Source organism: Lynx canadensis, chromosome D3, assembly GCF_007474595.2.
Source record: "Lynx canadensis isolate LIC74 chromosome D3, mLynCan4.pri.v2, whole genome shotgun sequence".
Lineage (NCBI taxonomy): Eukaryota > Metazoa > Chordata > Mammalia > Carnivora > Felidae > Lynx > Lynx canadensis.
In genome coordinates, this window is record NC_044314.2 from 38033428 (window position 1) to 38049742 (window position 16315).

The 16315-nt window shown below is 38.5% G+C and overlaps 1 protein-coding gene across 5 annotated transcripts in view; it reads right to left on the reverse strand.

Annotated features, from left to right (window-relative positions):
- MAPRE2 (microtubule associated protein RP/EB family member 2) overlaps window positions 1-16315 on the reverse strand; it is a 158916-nt gene that overhangs the window by 34875 nt on the left and 107726 nt on the right. For all 5 annotated transcript variants that reach the window (XM_030292303.1, XM_030292300.2, XM_030292304.2 and 2 more), the window contains 2 exons: window positions 5479-5624; window positions 1604-1817 (listed from right to left, as the gene is read on the reverse strand). In XM_030292303.1, the coding sequence (XP_030148163.1) occupies window positions 1604-1817; window positions 5479-5624 (360 nt within the window). The remainder of the gene's footprint in view (window positions 1-1603; window positions 1818-5478; window positions 5625-16315) is intronic.

Below are 16315 nucleotides of genomic sequence, written 5' to 3' on the forward strand. Positions count from 1 at the left end.
GGGATCCCCTCTCACTGCAGGACTTTCCCACTTGTCAGGTCACGCCCTCGCCTGGTCTCTGTGATCTAGGCGTATGCATTCAGCACTTTAACAGACCAGTTCTCTAAAGGATTGTTCATCACCTCCCAGGAGTCCATTATCTTTGGCCTATTTTCAGGCTTCATCCTCTTTGATCTCTCTACAATTAATATTCGGCACTGCTGGTGACCCCTCTTTCTAGAAATTTCCTACTGTTCATTCTCTGATGCTGAGCTTTCCTAGTTTTTTCCCTGATGTTTGTATCTTTTTCTTAGCTTCCTCTTTTTCCTCTTGCTCCTTATTCCTTAGCTTATTTTATATAATTTCATTCATTCTATGGCTTCAGAGCTAGACTTTTATGCTGTCTTAATTTCCTTCCTCCAATTCCTCTCCCCATTCTGGGTGCCATCATTGCACTGAGTGACCCCTAAGGTGAGAAATTCAGCGGGCTCGTCCAGGCCTCATTTTACTGGACTCCCTTCCACAGGTTCAGACATTGTTGGCCACTGTGTTCCTTTCCTTCTGCTTCTTTGACATGTTATTCCATCACTTCCTTTAATCTTTCTGGCACCTTCCCTGGTTCTTGTGCGAACCCTTGCTTTTCTGCCCAAACATTAAATGTTACAGTTCTTCACGTCAGTCTCTCCTCTTCCAACTGAGAGCTTACTTCCGGCTTCAATTACATGAACATATGGAAGACTCACAAATGTATACTGATAGTCTACACAACATGCTAGTGTTGTTTAGCATTAGTATTGTTATAACCATCTCCTATCCATTCTAATTGGAGGTTGGGCATAAATAGGGAATTTGTGTCATTTACAAAATTAATGTTATTGATTTAACAAGTGTGAACACTGGTTTTCAGAATGGAACAAATCGCTTTCTGACGATCTCACTGTTTGTCCAGTACCACAACTGGTGTTTGTAATAATGACTGCAGTTTTACAAGAATACCCTCCTGCTTGATAAAGTCTGTGTTTTATGGAAGGATGTTTGTGGTTTTAAAAGGTTTTTATCCACAAAGTTTAACAAATGTTAAAGTTCTAGGTATTCAACCTCAATGACTTCACTTTTGGACCAACCTATACAAAGGAGGTCTTGCTGAATATTATCACGTAAATATTGGCACTGACCATACAGGAAATAGGATGCATATTTCAATGACTTTTCTTTGAAGGATGTAGAGGATTATTCATATTTAAAAGCAAAATTGGTTCATATTCTGGTTTGTATGGCCAGTAATTAGGCAGTAAAAATACTTTTGCTGAAATCTAAACAGACTTGACATATTTCAGAAAAACGTACCAAGAAAATGAAACCTATCCCTGGAATATTATTTTAACATATAGCTTCAATGATACAAAGTGAGTAACTCTGCCTTTTTAAGAGATTAAATCATGATCATTAGACTTATTACAGATAAGGCCCTGCTATGAAGATAAATGTGGTCAAATAGACAATAAAAATCATCCAGAGGCCTAAAGAGATTGACTGCTGGGAAGAATCAAACACAGGAAAGCACACAAGAGCCTGAGCCACTTTCCAAAATGCAAGCAACTATATGATTTCACTGTTCCCATACCTGCGGTGGGGGAGTTTGCGTGATGAGACTTTTTTGGCAGGTTGAAGATCTGTTCGCCAGGGTCGGGGGGAGGGATCGCATCTTGCCCTTGCCGTGCTTCTACGGGATCATACTCCTTCCCATCGTAGTTAGCATCATAGAATTTCTTAAACCATTGAATGAAATCCAGGTTGTCCTGGAAACGCCCCTTCACCAGCTTCTCCACTGGGATCACCTGCAATATAAAATCGCCATGTGAGTCGTGAACCCACTTATGAGTATTTGGCACAACTGAAGCATTTCCTATGAACTATTTTCTACGGGTCAGGGATTATTTACTGGTCTCCCCCTCAGCTTCTTGGCCAGCTGTATTCTAGAATTCACCTATTTTTTTTCATCATATGCAAGCAAAATTAAAATAAAATGCTGTAGGTGTTCTTCTGAATTATTTCACACCTCTGAACAAATGAGACGAAACAAAAAGTACCTTAGCTGTCAAGAGGGGCTGATTCTCTTCAGAATGTATTTGATTACACAAGCATCTTCATGCAAAAATGGGCCTGGGATGTTGTGCTAGTTCAAGATTGATGAGTTTTCCATATTTCTTTTTTAAAAAATGTTTATTTGTTTATTCTTAGAGAGATCGGGCCAGCAGGGAAGGGGCAGAGAGGGAAAGGAAGAGAGAATTCCAAGCAGACTCTGCACTGTCAGTGCAGAGCCCGATACAGAGCTCGAACCCACGAACCATGACATCATGACCTGAGCAGAAACCAAGAGTCAGACATTTAACTGACTGAGCCACCTAGGTGCCCCTTCAGTATTTCTTTCTAACACCTGCTCCTGGCATGCTGGAATAAACTCCTGTAAGGATTATAGCTACCAGAGGGTGTGAATGAATAAGACTCAAATCAATCCAAACATGCACATATCTAATGGTTTGTAGGAAGCAACACAAATTTTCCTGTTTTGTTTGTTTACAATGTAGAGAGACAAGCATTATAAACAACTGCCTGCAATACAGGGCCTAGGAGTTCACAGGCTGCACAGGAACACGGCTAATGTCCACGGGAGTGCACAGGGACAGAAATGGGGTCTGACTAGGGGAGGCACTGAAGGCATTCTGGAGGAGGAGGTACTCTGTATTCACCTCCACTTCTGAGACAAATCTCAGCTTTTCATAGAGTAACCCTTTCTACTGGCATCCTAGACAGCAAATGGGTACCCCCCCCCCCCTTTAGAGGTCACACAAGAACTTTCAGAATTATGACAGGAAGAAATGTGGGGTGACTCATTAGCTTTACTTCAGTGGGCAGCTATTTTTGAAGGAAAATGGAAAAGGACTTAGTTATGCAAATTGTGCCATTACCAGATTCTGACTTCCTCATCTTTGAGTCGGAATCCTAGCTGAATGTAGGCCATGGGAGTTACAAAGCTAGGGAGTGAGTCAGATGATGTGCACACAATTCAGACACAAACCTAGGGTTGAAAGGGCACAGCTTCACTGACTAATATGAGCAGAAGCCATATAAATTAAACTCTCAGCAAGGCTTTGCCATCTCTGGAACCAGATACCCCTGATACCCTAAAATGGATCATCAGAACCACTTAAAAAAATAGAGAACAACCTCTATCAATGACCACTTGAAGAAAAAACACCAACTGAAGCATTTTAGGCAAGCCATTAAACTAAATCATTAGCAGTACATTTTTAAAATGTTTTTTAATATGTTTTTTATTTTAAAGTTTAGTGCACGTGCACAGGAGAAAGTCAGGGAGGGGCAAACAGAAAAAGAGAATCCTAAGCAGGTTCTGAGCTGTCAGCATGGATCCTGACATGGGGCTTGATTCCCATGACCCTGGGATCATTACCTGAACTGAAATCAAGAGTCGGACATTCAACTGACTGAGCCACCCAGGCGTCCCAGCAGTAAGTACATTTTTTAAAAATGTTTTTGATAAAGCTAAAATTGAAATGAACTCAAGAATAGAGCAAAATAAAGAGAAACAAACTTTGGGAGGAGACTACATTTTTCATGAAGACTCTTCCCAAATTTCACTGAAGTCCACCCTTTTGTGAAGACTCTTCCAGGGAGGGAGACTTGGGTGTGGAACTCTCTCTCTTCCCAAATTTCACTGAAGTCCACCCACAGGGAAGAATTCCTTCCACACATGCACTTAATATTTGACTTTTTGTTTTATTAAATATTTTCATGTCTTCATATGTATAACTTTTGTTTATGCTGATACTGATTTTTAAGTGCCTTCCTAGAGCATAAGGCCCTTTAATTAACATGCTACTTTCTTTTGTTTTCTGCCAAACGTGAAAATTTAGAAACAGTTTTAGATGATGGTGCTACATTAACCATTGACAGTAAGCACTTACTTCTGTTAATTTCACATTTCCCATCAAAATGGGACCTAAGCTCCCAAAATGGGGCCTAAACTCAAAATCTGGGGTGGCAAGTAAATCTTTACACAGATGCTTTCCACCTGCTGTCCTGCTCTGACAAACACACACAGGGACCACTGTCTATCCAAGGATCCTTGGGGGAATCATAGCATATTATGTTAGAGAGGCCAACAAAGGTGATTGAGGCCAAGCTCCCTTCACTACAAGAATTTTATCCTAAACATTCTTCAACAATGGCTCATCTCCTCTCTATGTATACACTTCCACGGACATATGGATGCCCCTAATCTGTTACATAGCAAGTTATGAGTGTTTTTTTTTCTTTTTGATCTAGAAGCATGTATAGAGAAAAGATACAGAAATGGACAGGGAAATAATGCTGTTAATAAGTAAGGAGAACGTATACAGCTCTGATTTTGAATATTACAGAAGGAGCTAACTGGAAATTAACCACAGCAAAGGACAAAGTTGAAAGGACTCCAAGAAGGCTGAACTGTTTAGGGGTTAATTTGAAATAAAAGTTCTGAGAAAACAAGAAGGCAAGATTTTAATATTTTGGTAAGATCGCTTTCATTTAGGAAGATAATAATTGCATTAAAATGTGTGCAGTTTAGCAAACTTTTCTCTTTTCCTTTAACCTGTCTCTTATAAAACACTATTTAAAATTTTCATTTCCATGTAGCCTACTTATTGCTACTATTGATGCAAAGTTATCTGTTCCTCCCCTGCTGCTTTTTCTCTTTCCCCTTACTCAAAATTCATTTCTTCCCAAACCTATTCCCTATAAGATATACAGCCATGGTAAAGAATATGGATTAAATATGTATTTGAGTAATAGGAACCATGCAGAGTCTGAGTGGACTTCAGTGACAGTCCTTTATGGGAGAAGAAAGGACTCTAGTCTACTTCATTTGTACCACACTGGGACAAAATTCTAACATTTAAGGGGCGGGGGGAAGGCAGTTTATGGAGACTGAGAATTTGAGTGTGTACACTATGCTCAACATTTTGATACACATTCCCTCACTTTCACATCATAACTATGGGAAAGGGGTTATGGTCTCACTTTATAGGTGGGTAACTCAAAGAATTCAAGTAACCTGCTCAAATCTTGGACATGGGATACAAACCCATGCCATTTCCACTGTAACCTGCCTTTTTTTTCCCCAAAGGAACAAAATACACAAAGAACCACGGTGGCATCTGGCAAACAAAAATTTCTCTCCTGCAATGCTAAAACAGAACAGCAACATTTGAACCTCTGTAATTACCTCTAGTGTTTAATCTAATGGCTGTTAAGTTTAGAAATTTCCTTAAATAAAAGCCTCACACAAATATAGGAAGAGAGGGTTGATGCTTTATGCTAGGTACAGACCCCAAACTACTTTGACCATATTAAGGAATACGCCTTCGGATTTTTTCATTTTGGCACAAAAACCAATTTTTAGGAAAGATCACGCATTTTATGGAGGTAGAAGTTTCCTACCTTATCAACATTCATTCGCTTAAACGATGCTTGCAGAAGTTTAAAATTGTGAATATACTCATGCTCCAACTTTGCTTGAAATTTTACTTTCTTCAAACTAATGCAGCCTGGAAAGAGCATGTCCATGAACTGGCAATAGGCAGCCCCTGGAAAGAAAGGAGAAAAAGGCTGATGTAAGTCTGACTGTTCCCAGGTGTGACTGAGGATTGTTAGGCAGGAAGGAGCCCCCCCAGCTGTGTGCTCCTCTCCCCCATGTGCTTACACATCCTTATTCGATTGGGCTGGGAGCCAGAGAGGGAAGGGACCATGCCTTCCTCCCACCACTTTTCCCATTCCTAACCACTGTGACAGTGATGCTGTGTTCACCAGAGCATCCCCACATTCCACAATGAACAGAAATACTTTTTTAAAAAATGTTTATTTATTTCGAGAGACAGAGAGTGGTGAGTGTGAGTGGGGCGGGGGGCGGAGGGAGCAACCTAAGCAGGCTTCATGCTGCCAGTACAGAGCCCGATGCAGGGCTCGAACTTACCAACTATGAGATCATGCCCTGAGATGAAACCAAGAGTCTAATGCTTAAGCAACTGAGCCACCTAGGCACCCCAATACTTTTTGAGAGAGAGAGAGAGAGCGCGCGCGCATGTGCGCACCAGTCAGGGAGGGATGGGGAAAGGGAGAGAGAGAATCTTAAGCAGTCTCCACACCCAGCAGAGAAAGAGGCAGGGCTTGATCTCAAAACCCCGGGATCATGTCCTAAGCCAAAATCAAGAGCTGGAAGCTTAATCCACTGGGCCACCCAGGCGCCCCCAGAGATATTTTAATGCCAAGGAACTCAGGATAAGAATAACTCTTCTTAGCTTCTATCAGAAAAAAAGGAACATTTTCTTCCCTCTAGATGCTACCTGCTCCAAGTCATCAAAATACACAGATGTAAGAGAAAAACAGAAAGTTTAAACACAAGAAAACTACAAAATTTCTCATGAAATGCATAGCTCAAAAAATAAACATGCAAATACAAATATGCCCAAGCTGTTTTTTTTTTATTTTTTATTTTTTTTTTTAACGTTTATTCATCTTTGAGACACAGAGAAAGAGCATGAGCAGGGAAGGGGCAGAGAGGGAGACACAGAATCCGAAGCAGACTCCAGGCTCCGGGCTGGTAGCACAGAGCCTGACGCGGGGCTCAAACCCATGAACTGCGAGATCTGACCTGAGCCGAAGTCAGACGCTCAACCGACTGAGCCACCCGGGCGCCCCTGCCCAAGCTGTTTTATATCCATCTTGCAAAATGACTTAGGTGAAACTGGATAACTAAACCACCTAATACCCAAAACAGTTGTATACCAATTTAATTCCAGTCTAGAGCAATGGGGTCCTATATTAACATGAAGGATGAAGACAAGGAGACTCTGAAACGTACAGAAGTTCAGAGTCATGCTGTTTATGACTGAGAAATAAAAATAACAGAAATGTTCAATGAGTCCCCTGAGGAAATGGTCAGAGAAAAAAAGATTAAGTCTTTCATATGTATTTTTTTAATGAAGAACTCATACATCATGACAATTTCCACTAGAAAATCCCAGCAAGATAATGTTTACGGATTCATATCTTCTTAATAGTTAAGGCCGCAGGCATTTAGAAAAGGAAATTCAAAGCCCGAAGGAGAAACAGTAATTGAGTGGCAAGAATGGGAACAAGATGCCATTTCTGTGTTTTGTTGTGTTTTTTTTTTTCCTTCTTCAGATCTCTTGGTCTGTTTCTATAATGTGCCCGTGTTGGCCTTTCTGGAACATGAAGGAATTCCCCTCATCTTCTGGTATCAAGGTTTCTGTGAGAAGCTCTTTATTGTATTCGGGTGATTTACCTTTACATGGGAAGAAGCTAAATGATCTCTTATGTCACACAGATGTTGAGCATCCTTTACTGAGATAGGAATCTGAGAGAGAGAGAGAGAGAGAGAGAGAGAGAACAAAGTATCCGGGATCTAAGGGCTGCCTCAACAGGAAGTGGTGAGGTAATTCCTTATTCAGAGGTAATACTATAAAATCATGAAATACAGGCTGCGGTAAAAAAACCACCTCCAAAATCTTTGCATCTATGAAGTTTCTCCTTAGATGACCACACCCTGAGCGCAAACTAGTAACATTCCCACTCAAGCAGGTGGGTTCTCTTAAAAATGAAGTAAAACAAACCCCAACAGAAACCACTGAGGAGGTAAGAGAAACATCATGATCTTGGGGGGCATTCTTATAGCCGTAATTATTCAGGTCTCCCTTTTCAAGTACCACCAGATGGAACAAATTCCAATAGACATTCGAACACTATTTTTACCAGAGATGGAGATGTCTATAAATACAACTGTCTCATCACCTGCTTTTTGTAGAGTTTTCTCTAGCATTTAGCATAAAATGTACTTATGAAGATCCAGATATTTCTGCATTCTTACAAGCCAACCAACCAACTCCCTCACTTCCAAAATTTCCAAAGTACTAACAGCTTTTGGATAAAAAACAAACCTGAATTCAGAGAGGGGAAAAAGGAAAAGTCATCTCCAGTTCATCTAAAGAGAACCACCTTAATGACCTGGTATATACCACTTATTAATTAATTAATTAATTAATTTAATTTTAACAGACTGATCTCCTTCTGGGTCACGTTTAATACTTTCTGACATTTTTAATGGCTGATTTTTATATCATGCTAAGCGACTTTCCCAAACCAAGATTAGATATTCACATACATTTTCTTCAAGTATTTTGTGGTCTCAAGTTTTACATTTACATCCTGAATTCATGCAGAATTTATTTTGGTCTAGGACATAAAGGATGGCTCTAATTTTAGTTACTCCAAATGTTGGTGGGAATCTGTCATTTTTGGCATCCCAACACTTGGGCACCTTCCTGTCTGGTTGATGCTACAGTGCCCTACCTCCCATCCCAGTATGGACAGGGGGCAAATATCCTTTTCCCCATCCCCAGCAGTCAAGATGCAGGCCTGTGACCTGGGCTATGCCTGGGTCTCAGAGTCTTGACAGTGACCGAAATACATAGGGGATACTAGAACTTAATCATGGTAGCACTGGTGGGATCTAGAGTCCTGGGACAGCAACACAGTGGCATCCTAGTCCAGTAGCACAAGGGAGGCTCTCTTTCCGGCTTTGGCTTGGTTTCCCATGGTCTCTGAGGTACTAAATATCTTTCCTATAAGTTTGTCTCTGCTTAAGCTTGCCAGGATTATTTTCTGCTGTTTTCTTTTCTTTTTTTGGCGGCGGGGGGGAGGGGGGGAGGAGGGTTTGTGAGTGCAGCTTTTTGTTTTATTTTTATTTAAATTCAAGTTAGATAACACACAGTGTAGTCTTGGCTTCAAGAGTAGAATCCAGAGATTCATCTCTTACATATGACACTCAGTGTTCATCCTGAAAAGTGCCCTCCTTAATGCCCCTCACCCATTTAACCCATTCCCGACTAGCAACCCTCATTTTCTGCTATTTTCAACCACAAATCTCAAATGTTAAAGTAACCTAGGTGTTGATCATCATCATTTCATAAATAATCTATGTTTTTCCTGAGGAAAAGCATTATCTTTACTATACATTGCTTTCCTAATACAGGCATTCAGGTCTCTTTCCAGACTTAAAATAATTTTGGTCTGTCCCAGGGATAGCTCATACTCTTTGCTAATTAAATGCTGCAATATGTGTTATTTTTTATAGAATAATTTCCCTTTTCTCAAAATTGTCTTAAACTTTATCATGCATTTATTCTATTTTTGTATTTGTCATTCATGGCATATAGAAAATAAATTTTATTTGAAAATTAGTCATTTGCTAAGTAACAGCTCTATTGAGATATAACTCATCTATCATAAAATTCAACCTTTTAAAAGTACAGTTGATCCTTGAGCAACATGGGGGTTATGGGCACTGACCCTCCTGCACAGTTGAAAATCTTCATGTAACTTTTGACTCCCCCAAATCCAAACTACAAATAGCCTACTACTGACCAGAAGACTTAATAATAACAGTTGACACCTTCTGTAGGTTGTTTTCTATCCAATTACTACCTTCTTATAATAAAGCTAGAGAAAATGTTAGGAAAATCCTAAGGAAAAAAATACATTTAGAAAATGTACTGTAGGGGCGCCTGGGTGGCTCAGTCGGTGGGCGGCCGACTTCGGCTCAGGTCATGATCTCGCGGTCCGTGAGTTCGAGCCCCGCGTCGGGCTCTGTGCTGACAGCTCAGAGCCTGGAGCCTGTTTCAGATTCTGTGTCTCCCTCTCTCTGACCCTCCCCCGTTCATGCTTTGTCTCTGTCTCAAAAATAAATAAACGATAAAAAAAAAATTAAAAAAAAAAAGAAAAGAAAATGTACTGTAGTGGGGCGCCTGAGTGGCTCAGTTGGTTAAGCGTCCGACTACGGCTCAGGTCATGGTCTCACGATCCGTGAGTTCCAGCCCTGCATCCGGCTCTGTGCTGACAGCTCAGAGCCTGGAGCCTGTTCCGGATTCTGTCTCCCCTTCTCTCTGCCCCTCCCCTGCTCACACTCTGTCTCTCTCAAAAATAAACAAACATTAAAAAAAATTAAATAGAAAATGTACTGTATTTATCTAAAAAAAAAACCACATGTAAATGGATTGATACAGTTCAAATCTGTGTTGTTCAAGGGTCAACTGTAAACAAATTCTGTGCCTCTGAAGATACAGAATCGTGTATCCACCACTACTATCTATCTAATTCCAGAAGATTTTCATTATCACCAAAATGAACTCCATACCTGTTAGCAGCCACTCTCTCCCTTCCTGTCCACCCGGATCCTGATAACCAATCACTGATCTATTTTCTGTCTCTACGGATCTGCCTATTGTGGATATTTCGTATAAATCAATCAAAATATGTAAACTTTGTGTCTGGTTTACCTTAGCAAAATCTTTTCAAGGTTTATCCGTGTTGTGGCGTGTACCAGAAGTGCATATTCTGTTCTGTGGCTTAATAACATTCGATTGTAGGTATATGCTACATTTTATTGATGTACTCATCAGTTGGTGAACATTTGGGTTTTCGCTTTTGGGCTATCAGGAGCAATGCTACTATGAACTCTCATGTACAAGATTTTGTGTGGACTTAAGTTTTCAGTTCTCTTGGGATATGGTACACCTCTGTTTAACATGTGAGGAACTGTCACATGGCTTCCTATTTTACATTCCCACCAGCAACATACAAGGATACTAATTCTTCCACATCTGCACTAACACTTACTGTCTTTTTGATTCTAGTCATTCTAATAGGTGTAAATTTTGATTTAATTTCCCTAAAGACTAATAATATTAAACATCTTTTTCATATGCTTTTTGGCCTTTTATATATCTTCTTTGGAGAAATGTTTATGCAAATCCTTTGCCAATTTTTAAATTGGGTGATTTTTCCTTTTATTGGGAAGGTGAAAAATCTCCATTTTAGATACAAGTCTCTTATCAGATACCTAATTTGCAAACACTTTCTCCTGTCTGTGGATTGCCTTTTTACTTTCTTAATGGCATCCTTTGAAGCACACACATTTTTACTTTTGATGAAGCACAATTTCTTCCTTTCATCACTTGTATTTTTGTCATTTCTAACAAACCACTGCCTGCCTAATCCAATATCGTAAGGATTTATACCTACATTTTCTTCTAAAAGTGGTATAGCTTTAATTCATACACTTAGGTCAATGGTCCATTTTGAATTATTTCTTATATATGGTGTAAAGTTTGGGTCTTTGTTATTTTGCATGTAACTATTCAGTTGGGGCACCCTTGTTGAAAAGACTATCCTTTCCATTTAATTGTCTTGGCACTCTTGCTGAAAATCAATTGCTATCAATGGCATAGTTCACTATTTCTGGAGTCTCATTTTTATATTTGTGCAGTAACAGTCTTGATTACTCTTTAACTCTCTACTGCACTAACTTTGTGCAGTAACATTCTTGATTACTGTAGCTTTGTAGTCAATTCTGAAATGAAAAGTAGAAGTCCTCCAACTTTGTTTTTCCTTTTCAAACAGGTATTCTGGTTCCCTTGCATTTCCATATTAGTTTTAAGATCAGCTTGTCAATTTCTGATAGGGAGTGGATGATAGAGGCTTGGAAAGTACTGCCATTGTAACAATAGTAATTCTAATCCATGAACATGGGATGTCTTTAATAATGTTTTAAAGTTTTCAGTATATAAGCCTTCCACTTTAAAATTTTTATTTTCTTCAATTCTATAAGTTGAATGGTATTCTTAATTCTATTTTTGGATTGTTCATTGTCAGTGCATAGAAATATAATTGATTTTTGGATATTATCTTGTATATCCTACAACCTTGCTTAACTCATTTCAGTTATAATAGTTTTTTCTTGGCACTTAGGATTTCTTTGCATACAAGATCATGACATCTGTAAATAGAGATCATTTTACTATTTCCTTTCCAATGTGAATGCTTATTTTTCTTGTCCAAATGCCATGGCTTGAACCTTTAGTAGTATGTTAAATAGAAGAGCTGCCAATGTACATCCTTGTCTGGTCATAGTGGGGGAAAGCATCTAGCTTTTCACCACTAAGTATGATGTTAGCTTCAAGTTTCTCATTATCAGAGGATGTTGCCTTTTTCCTCCCAATGTTTATGTATTTTTGAGAGAAAGAGCATGGGGGGAGCGGCACAGAGAGAAAGGGAGACACAGAATCCGAAGCAGGCTCCAGGCTCTGAGCTATCAGCACAGAACCTGACGTGGTGCTTGAACCCATGAACCGTGAGATCATGACCTGAGCCGAAGTGAGATGCTTAACCAACTGAGCCATGCAGGTGCCCCAGGGGAAGCTGCCTTCTATTACTAATATTTTTAACATAAAAAGGTGTTGAATTTTGTCAAATGCTTTTTTTCTGCAATTATCACATGGCTTTTGTCCTTTATTCTATTAAATGGTGTACTATACTGGTTTCTTTAATCCCATTTGATCTAACCTTGTATTAATTCCATTTGATCATGGCATATAATCCTCTCTATATGTTGCCAGATTCATTTTGCTAGTATTTTGTTGAGAAATTGTGTCTATATTCATAAGAGATATTGATCTATAGTTTTCTTGTGATATCTTTGGTTTTGGTTGATACTGGCCTCACAAAGTAAGTTCGAAAGTGTTTCTTCCTCTTATTTTTTGAAAGAATTAGTGGAGGGTTGGTGTTTTTTTCTTTGTTTGTTTAAACATTTGGTAGATTTCACCATTGAAGTCACTTGAGCTCAGGGTTTTCTTTCTGGAATTGTTTAAAAATTACCAATCACATCTCTTATTATATAGATCTATTAAGAATTTCTATTTTATCTTAGGTTTCAGTAGTTAGGTCTTTCTAGGTTTTTATCCACTTTACCTAGGCTATTTGGTTTTTAAATATTCATTTCCTAACTTATGAGTTCTAATAAATTTTCAGTTGTTTCTCTTTAGTTTTCTAGGGAGAAATAAAGTGATACATTTTTGTACTGTATTTTTGTGTATGTGTATATATATATATATATATATATGTGTGTGTGTGTGTTTATTACATACTTTTTCTTTAACAAGAGTATCTCATGTCCTTCCTGTAAGTCAGTTATTGACCACTGATTTCTGATCCTAAGGAAGTATTTTTCTGAGTTTTACCAAGAGTTGTTATCAGGAAGGGATCCTGAGTTTTACCAACTACCTTTTTAGCAACCATGGAGACAATAAAAAAGTTTTTCTCCTTTGATCTATTAACTGATCAATAACGTTCATGGATTTCCTAATGTTGAATCATCTTTATATCCTTAGACTTAAGTCCTACTTCATGATATTTACAAAGTTTTTATTACAGTGCGGGTTTAGATTCACAAATACTTTATGATTTTTGCCGAGGCTGTCTGCAACTTTGTGTGCTTTTGTTCTGGTTCTGATTATTCTTTTAAGTTTAAAAAATACATTGGAGAAATTTTCATAATTTTGGGAGTCTAAAAGCTTGTGCACATAAAAAAAAGGCTTTGATTAGATTGCTCATGGCACAGTTTGCTAGCTGTATACCCTCAGTTTTTTCCTTCTCTATGCTTTCAGAACCATATAAGTATCAAACAGGTGGAGTAATTTTTCTCCAAAAGGCAATGTGGAAAGAATAGATAATATTAGCATTTCAGGTAATTTCAGGTACATTATGCGATCATTTAAGGTATTCTATCATAGGTCAGATTTTCTAGAGTCAAAGGAACCCCTGAAAATTTTTAAGAACTATCTTATTGAACTTGGGGAGCTATACTTAAGATTTGTTGTCACTGCTCCTGGGTATGTCCACTATGGGTATTTTCAACTTCCAGTTCCCCAAATCTCTACTGCACAAGACACATTATGAAAAGGATACTTTGAAATTAATTGTTGCTAAGAACATGGTTAAGGGTGCTTACTGGGGCAAAAAACTATAATCATGGCATAACTTGAACAAGGCTGTTGTATTCTCTTTTCTATCAAAGGCTAACCCCTCCAGCTGTGCTGTAGATCCCATCTCTGCTCATCCTCTCATTGAGGTCATGGACTCCAGCTACTCTCAGTCTCTCAGAAATTGCAATGCGCCAATATCATCTGACTTTGACATAATAAAAATCTTTCTTAATTTCACGTAATCCTTTAGCTACTATATCATTTGTCACCTCCTATTCACAACAAAACTTGACAAAGTTGTCCATATTTCCATTGTTTACCATTCAAACCAATCCTAGTGTCTTCCAATCTTATCAAGTTCCAGTTAAGGTCATCAATAGCTTCTCTGTTACCAAAACTAACAAACAGTCCTCTTTCTTCATCCAACTCAACACCTCTGAATACTGTCTGTCTTGTTGACCATCCCTTCTTGAAATTCTGTATTTTCCTCCTTAGAATGGGTATCGAAGAACTGATCAATTCAGCAATCATTACTTTTGCCCTTTAAGTCTCAGCCAGCCACAAACCGTAATGCTCTTCATTGACAGGCATACAGATTTTTGGGCCATTTCCTTAACCTTGCAGTAACATGGCCTACATTTTGCACAGATCCCACTTCCATCAATTTACGCTAAGGTTGCCATTATTCAGAACACATACCACTCCTTACTAAGGAGACTAACATGGTTTCCTAGGAAATCACTATGAACTCCTTCCCCACTCTATAGTGACCTATGACGTGGCCTCTGTCTACCTCTCCCTTGTCTAACTTCCCCTTAGGAAGCTCCTTTCACACTGGCTTCCTTGCTGTTTCTGGAACACTTCAGGCCTGTTTCTGCATTATGACCTTTATATAGGCTGTTTCCTCTGGAACTTTACATTCTTCTTGCCATTCATATCAAGGCTTGGATGTCACCTACCAGGAAAGGCCCTCCCATCCCATCCCATTTGAAGGGACTCTCTTGTCACTCTTCATCACGTCATCCTGTTTTAGGTCTATTTTATTAATTTATATGTTAGTCTGTGGCTTCCCTTCCCTTGCTGCAATAGAAGGTTCAAGAGAGCTTGCACTTTATCTGTCCAGGTCCCTTCTGTATCCCGAACTTTGATAGTGTGGCCTTTAATATCTGGTCAATGAATCAAAGTTTACCGATAGTAGCAGCTGAACCCCAACAAGGGCTAGTCGATGGTAAAATTCTAATGTTACCAAAGTCCCAAATAAGAGTACAAAAAGAGTTGCTACATATTTTAAGAACTCATTGGGGTAAAAATTAAGCAAAAAAGCAATCTAAACTAAGAACCACTCTGGAAACTAAGTGTGCAGAAAGGTGAAACATAAGCCTCCAAAGGCTAAATATAACACACTCTGGTAAAAAGCAATCCAAATTGTAGGATGTTGTGTTTAACAAGATCATGATGGGCCATGTTCTGAGCCTGTGAACTCAAGGCACTAATGCAGTTATGAGGGTCAAGTTCTGAAAATGAGGGAGTAAGTAGAAAGTAAGGAAAATGTTCTGTCTTTGTGCCATGCTATGCCTGCACATGGTTCCAGTTGTTACAATCAAAAGTGACATAACGGAGCTAAAAAGTTTGGGGACAGGAATCCAAAATGTATATGTGAGGCACTGTATAAAGGCAGAACTCAAAAATGAATACCTAACCCTCCAAAGATTCAAGGATGTACGATTTAAATCTATGTAATCATGAAAAGCATGAGAAGATAAATAATCTCATTTCTACCAGATTTAGTATTAGGGTATCAGGATAAACTGACATTTTTAAAAGGAAATGTTCAGACAACAAGAAAGGAAATGTTAATTTACAGATTATACCATGCCAAGAAATAAATGAAAATACCCATATTTATTTAAAATCTGTTAAAACATTCGTTATCAATTTTTAACCTGAACCTTACAGAGGTATTTTTATTATCACCATCCTATTTTACAGATTTGGGAACAAAGTTCAGAAAGTCATCCAGCTAATGAAAATAACATAAGTGGAATTTATACTCTGATCTGAACTTCAATTTCTTAAATACTTCCTCTTCTCTATGCTGCTTCTAGGAAATTATAAGCAAAAATTCAAAGAAAATTTGGAAATTTTCTAGATTATAATTCTGTAAGAAGTCATAAAATGAGCTGGAGAACGTATGAACCTTTCAGACTGATGTCAGAGGTACAGGGCCAGCTGTACCTTTCCTAGTTATAGAAGAATTTGGGCTCGACAGATAGTTCATTTACCTGTCCCTGTGTCATGATTTTATATTTTTTAGTACATATACACTCATAAGAACTTCATTTTACATGTTTATGTAATGTATATACAAAAATGTACGTAAAATACAATACATATACATTATTATCTCATAGCACTTTCCCTAGAAATGTGACCTTGTCTGC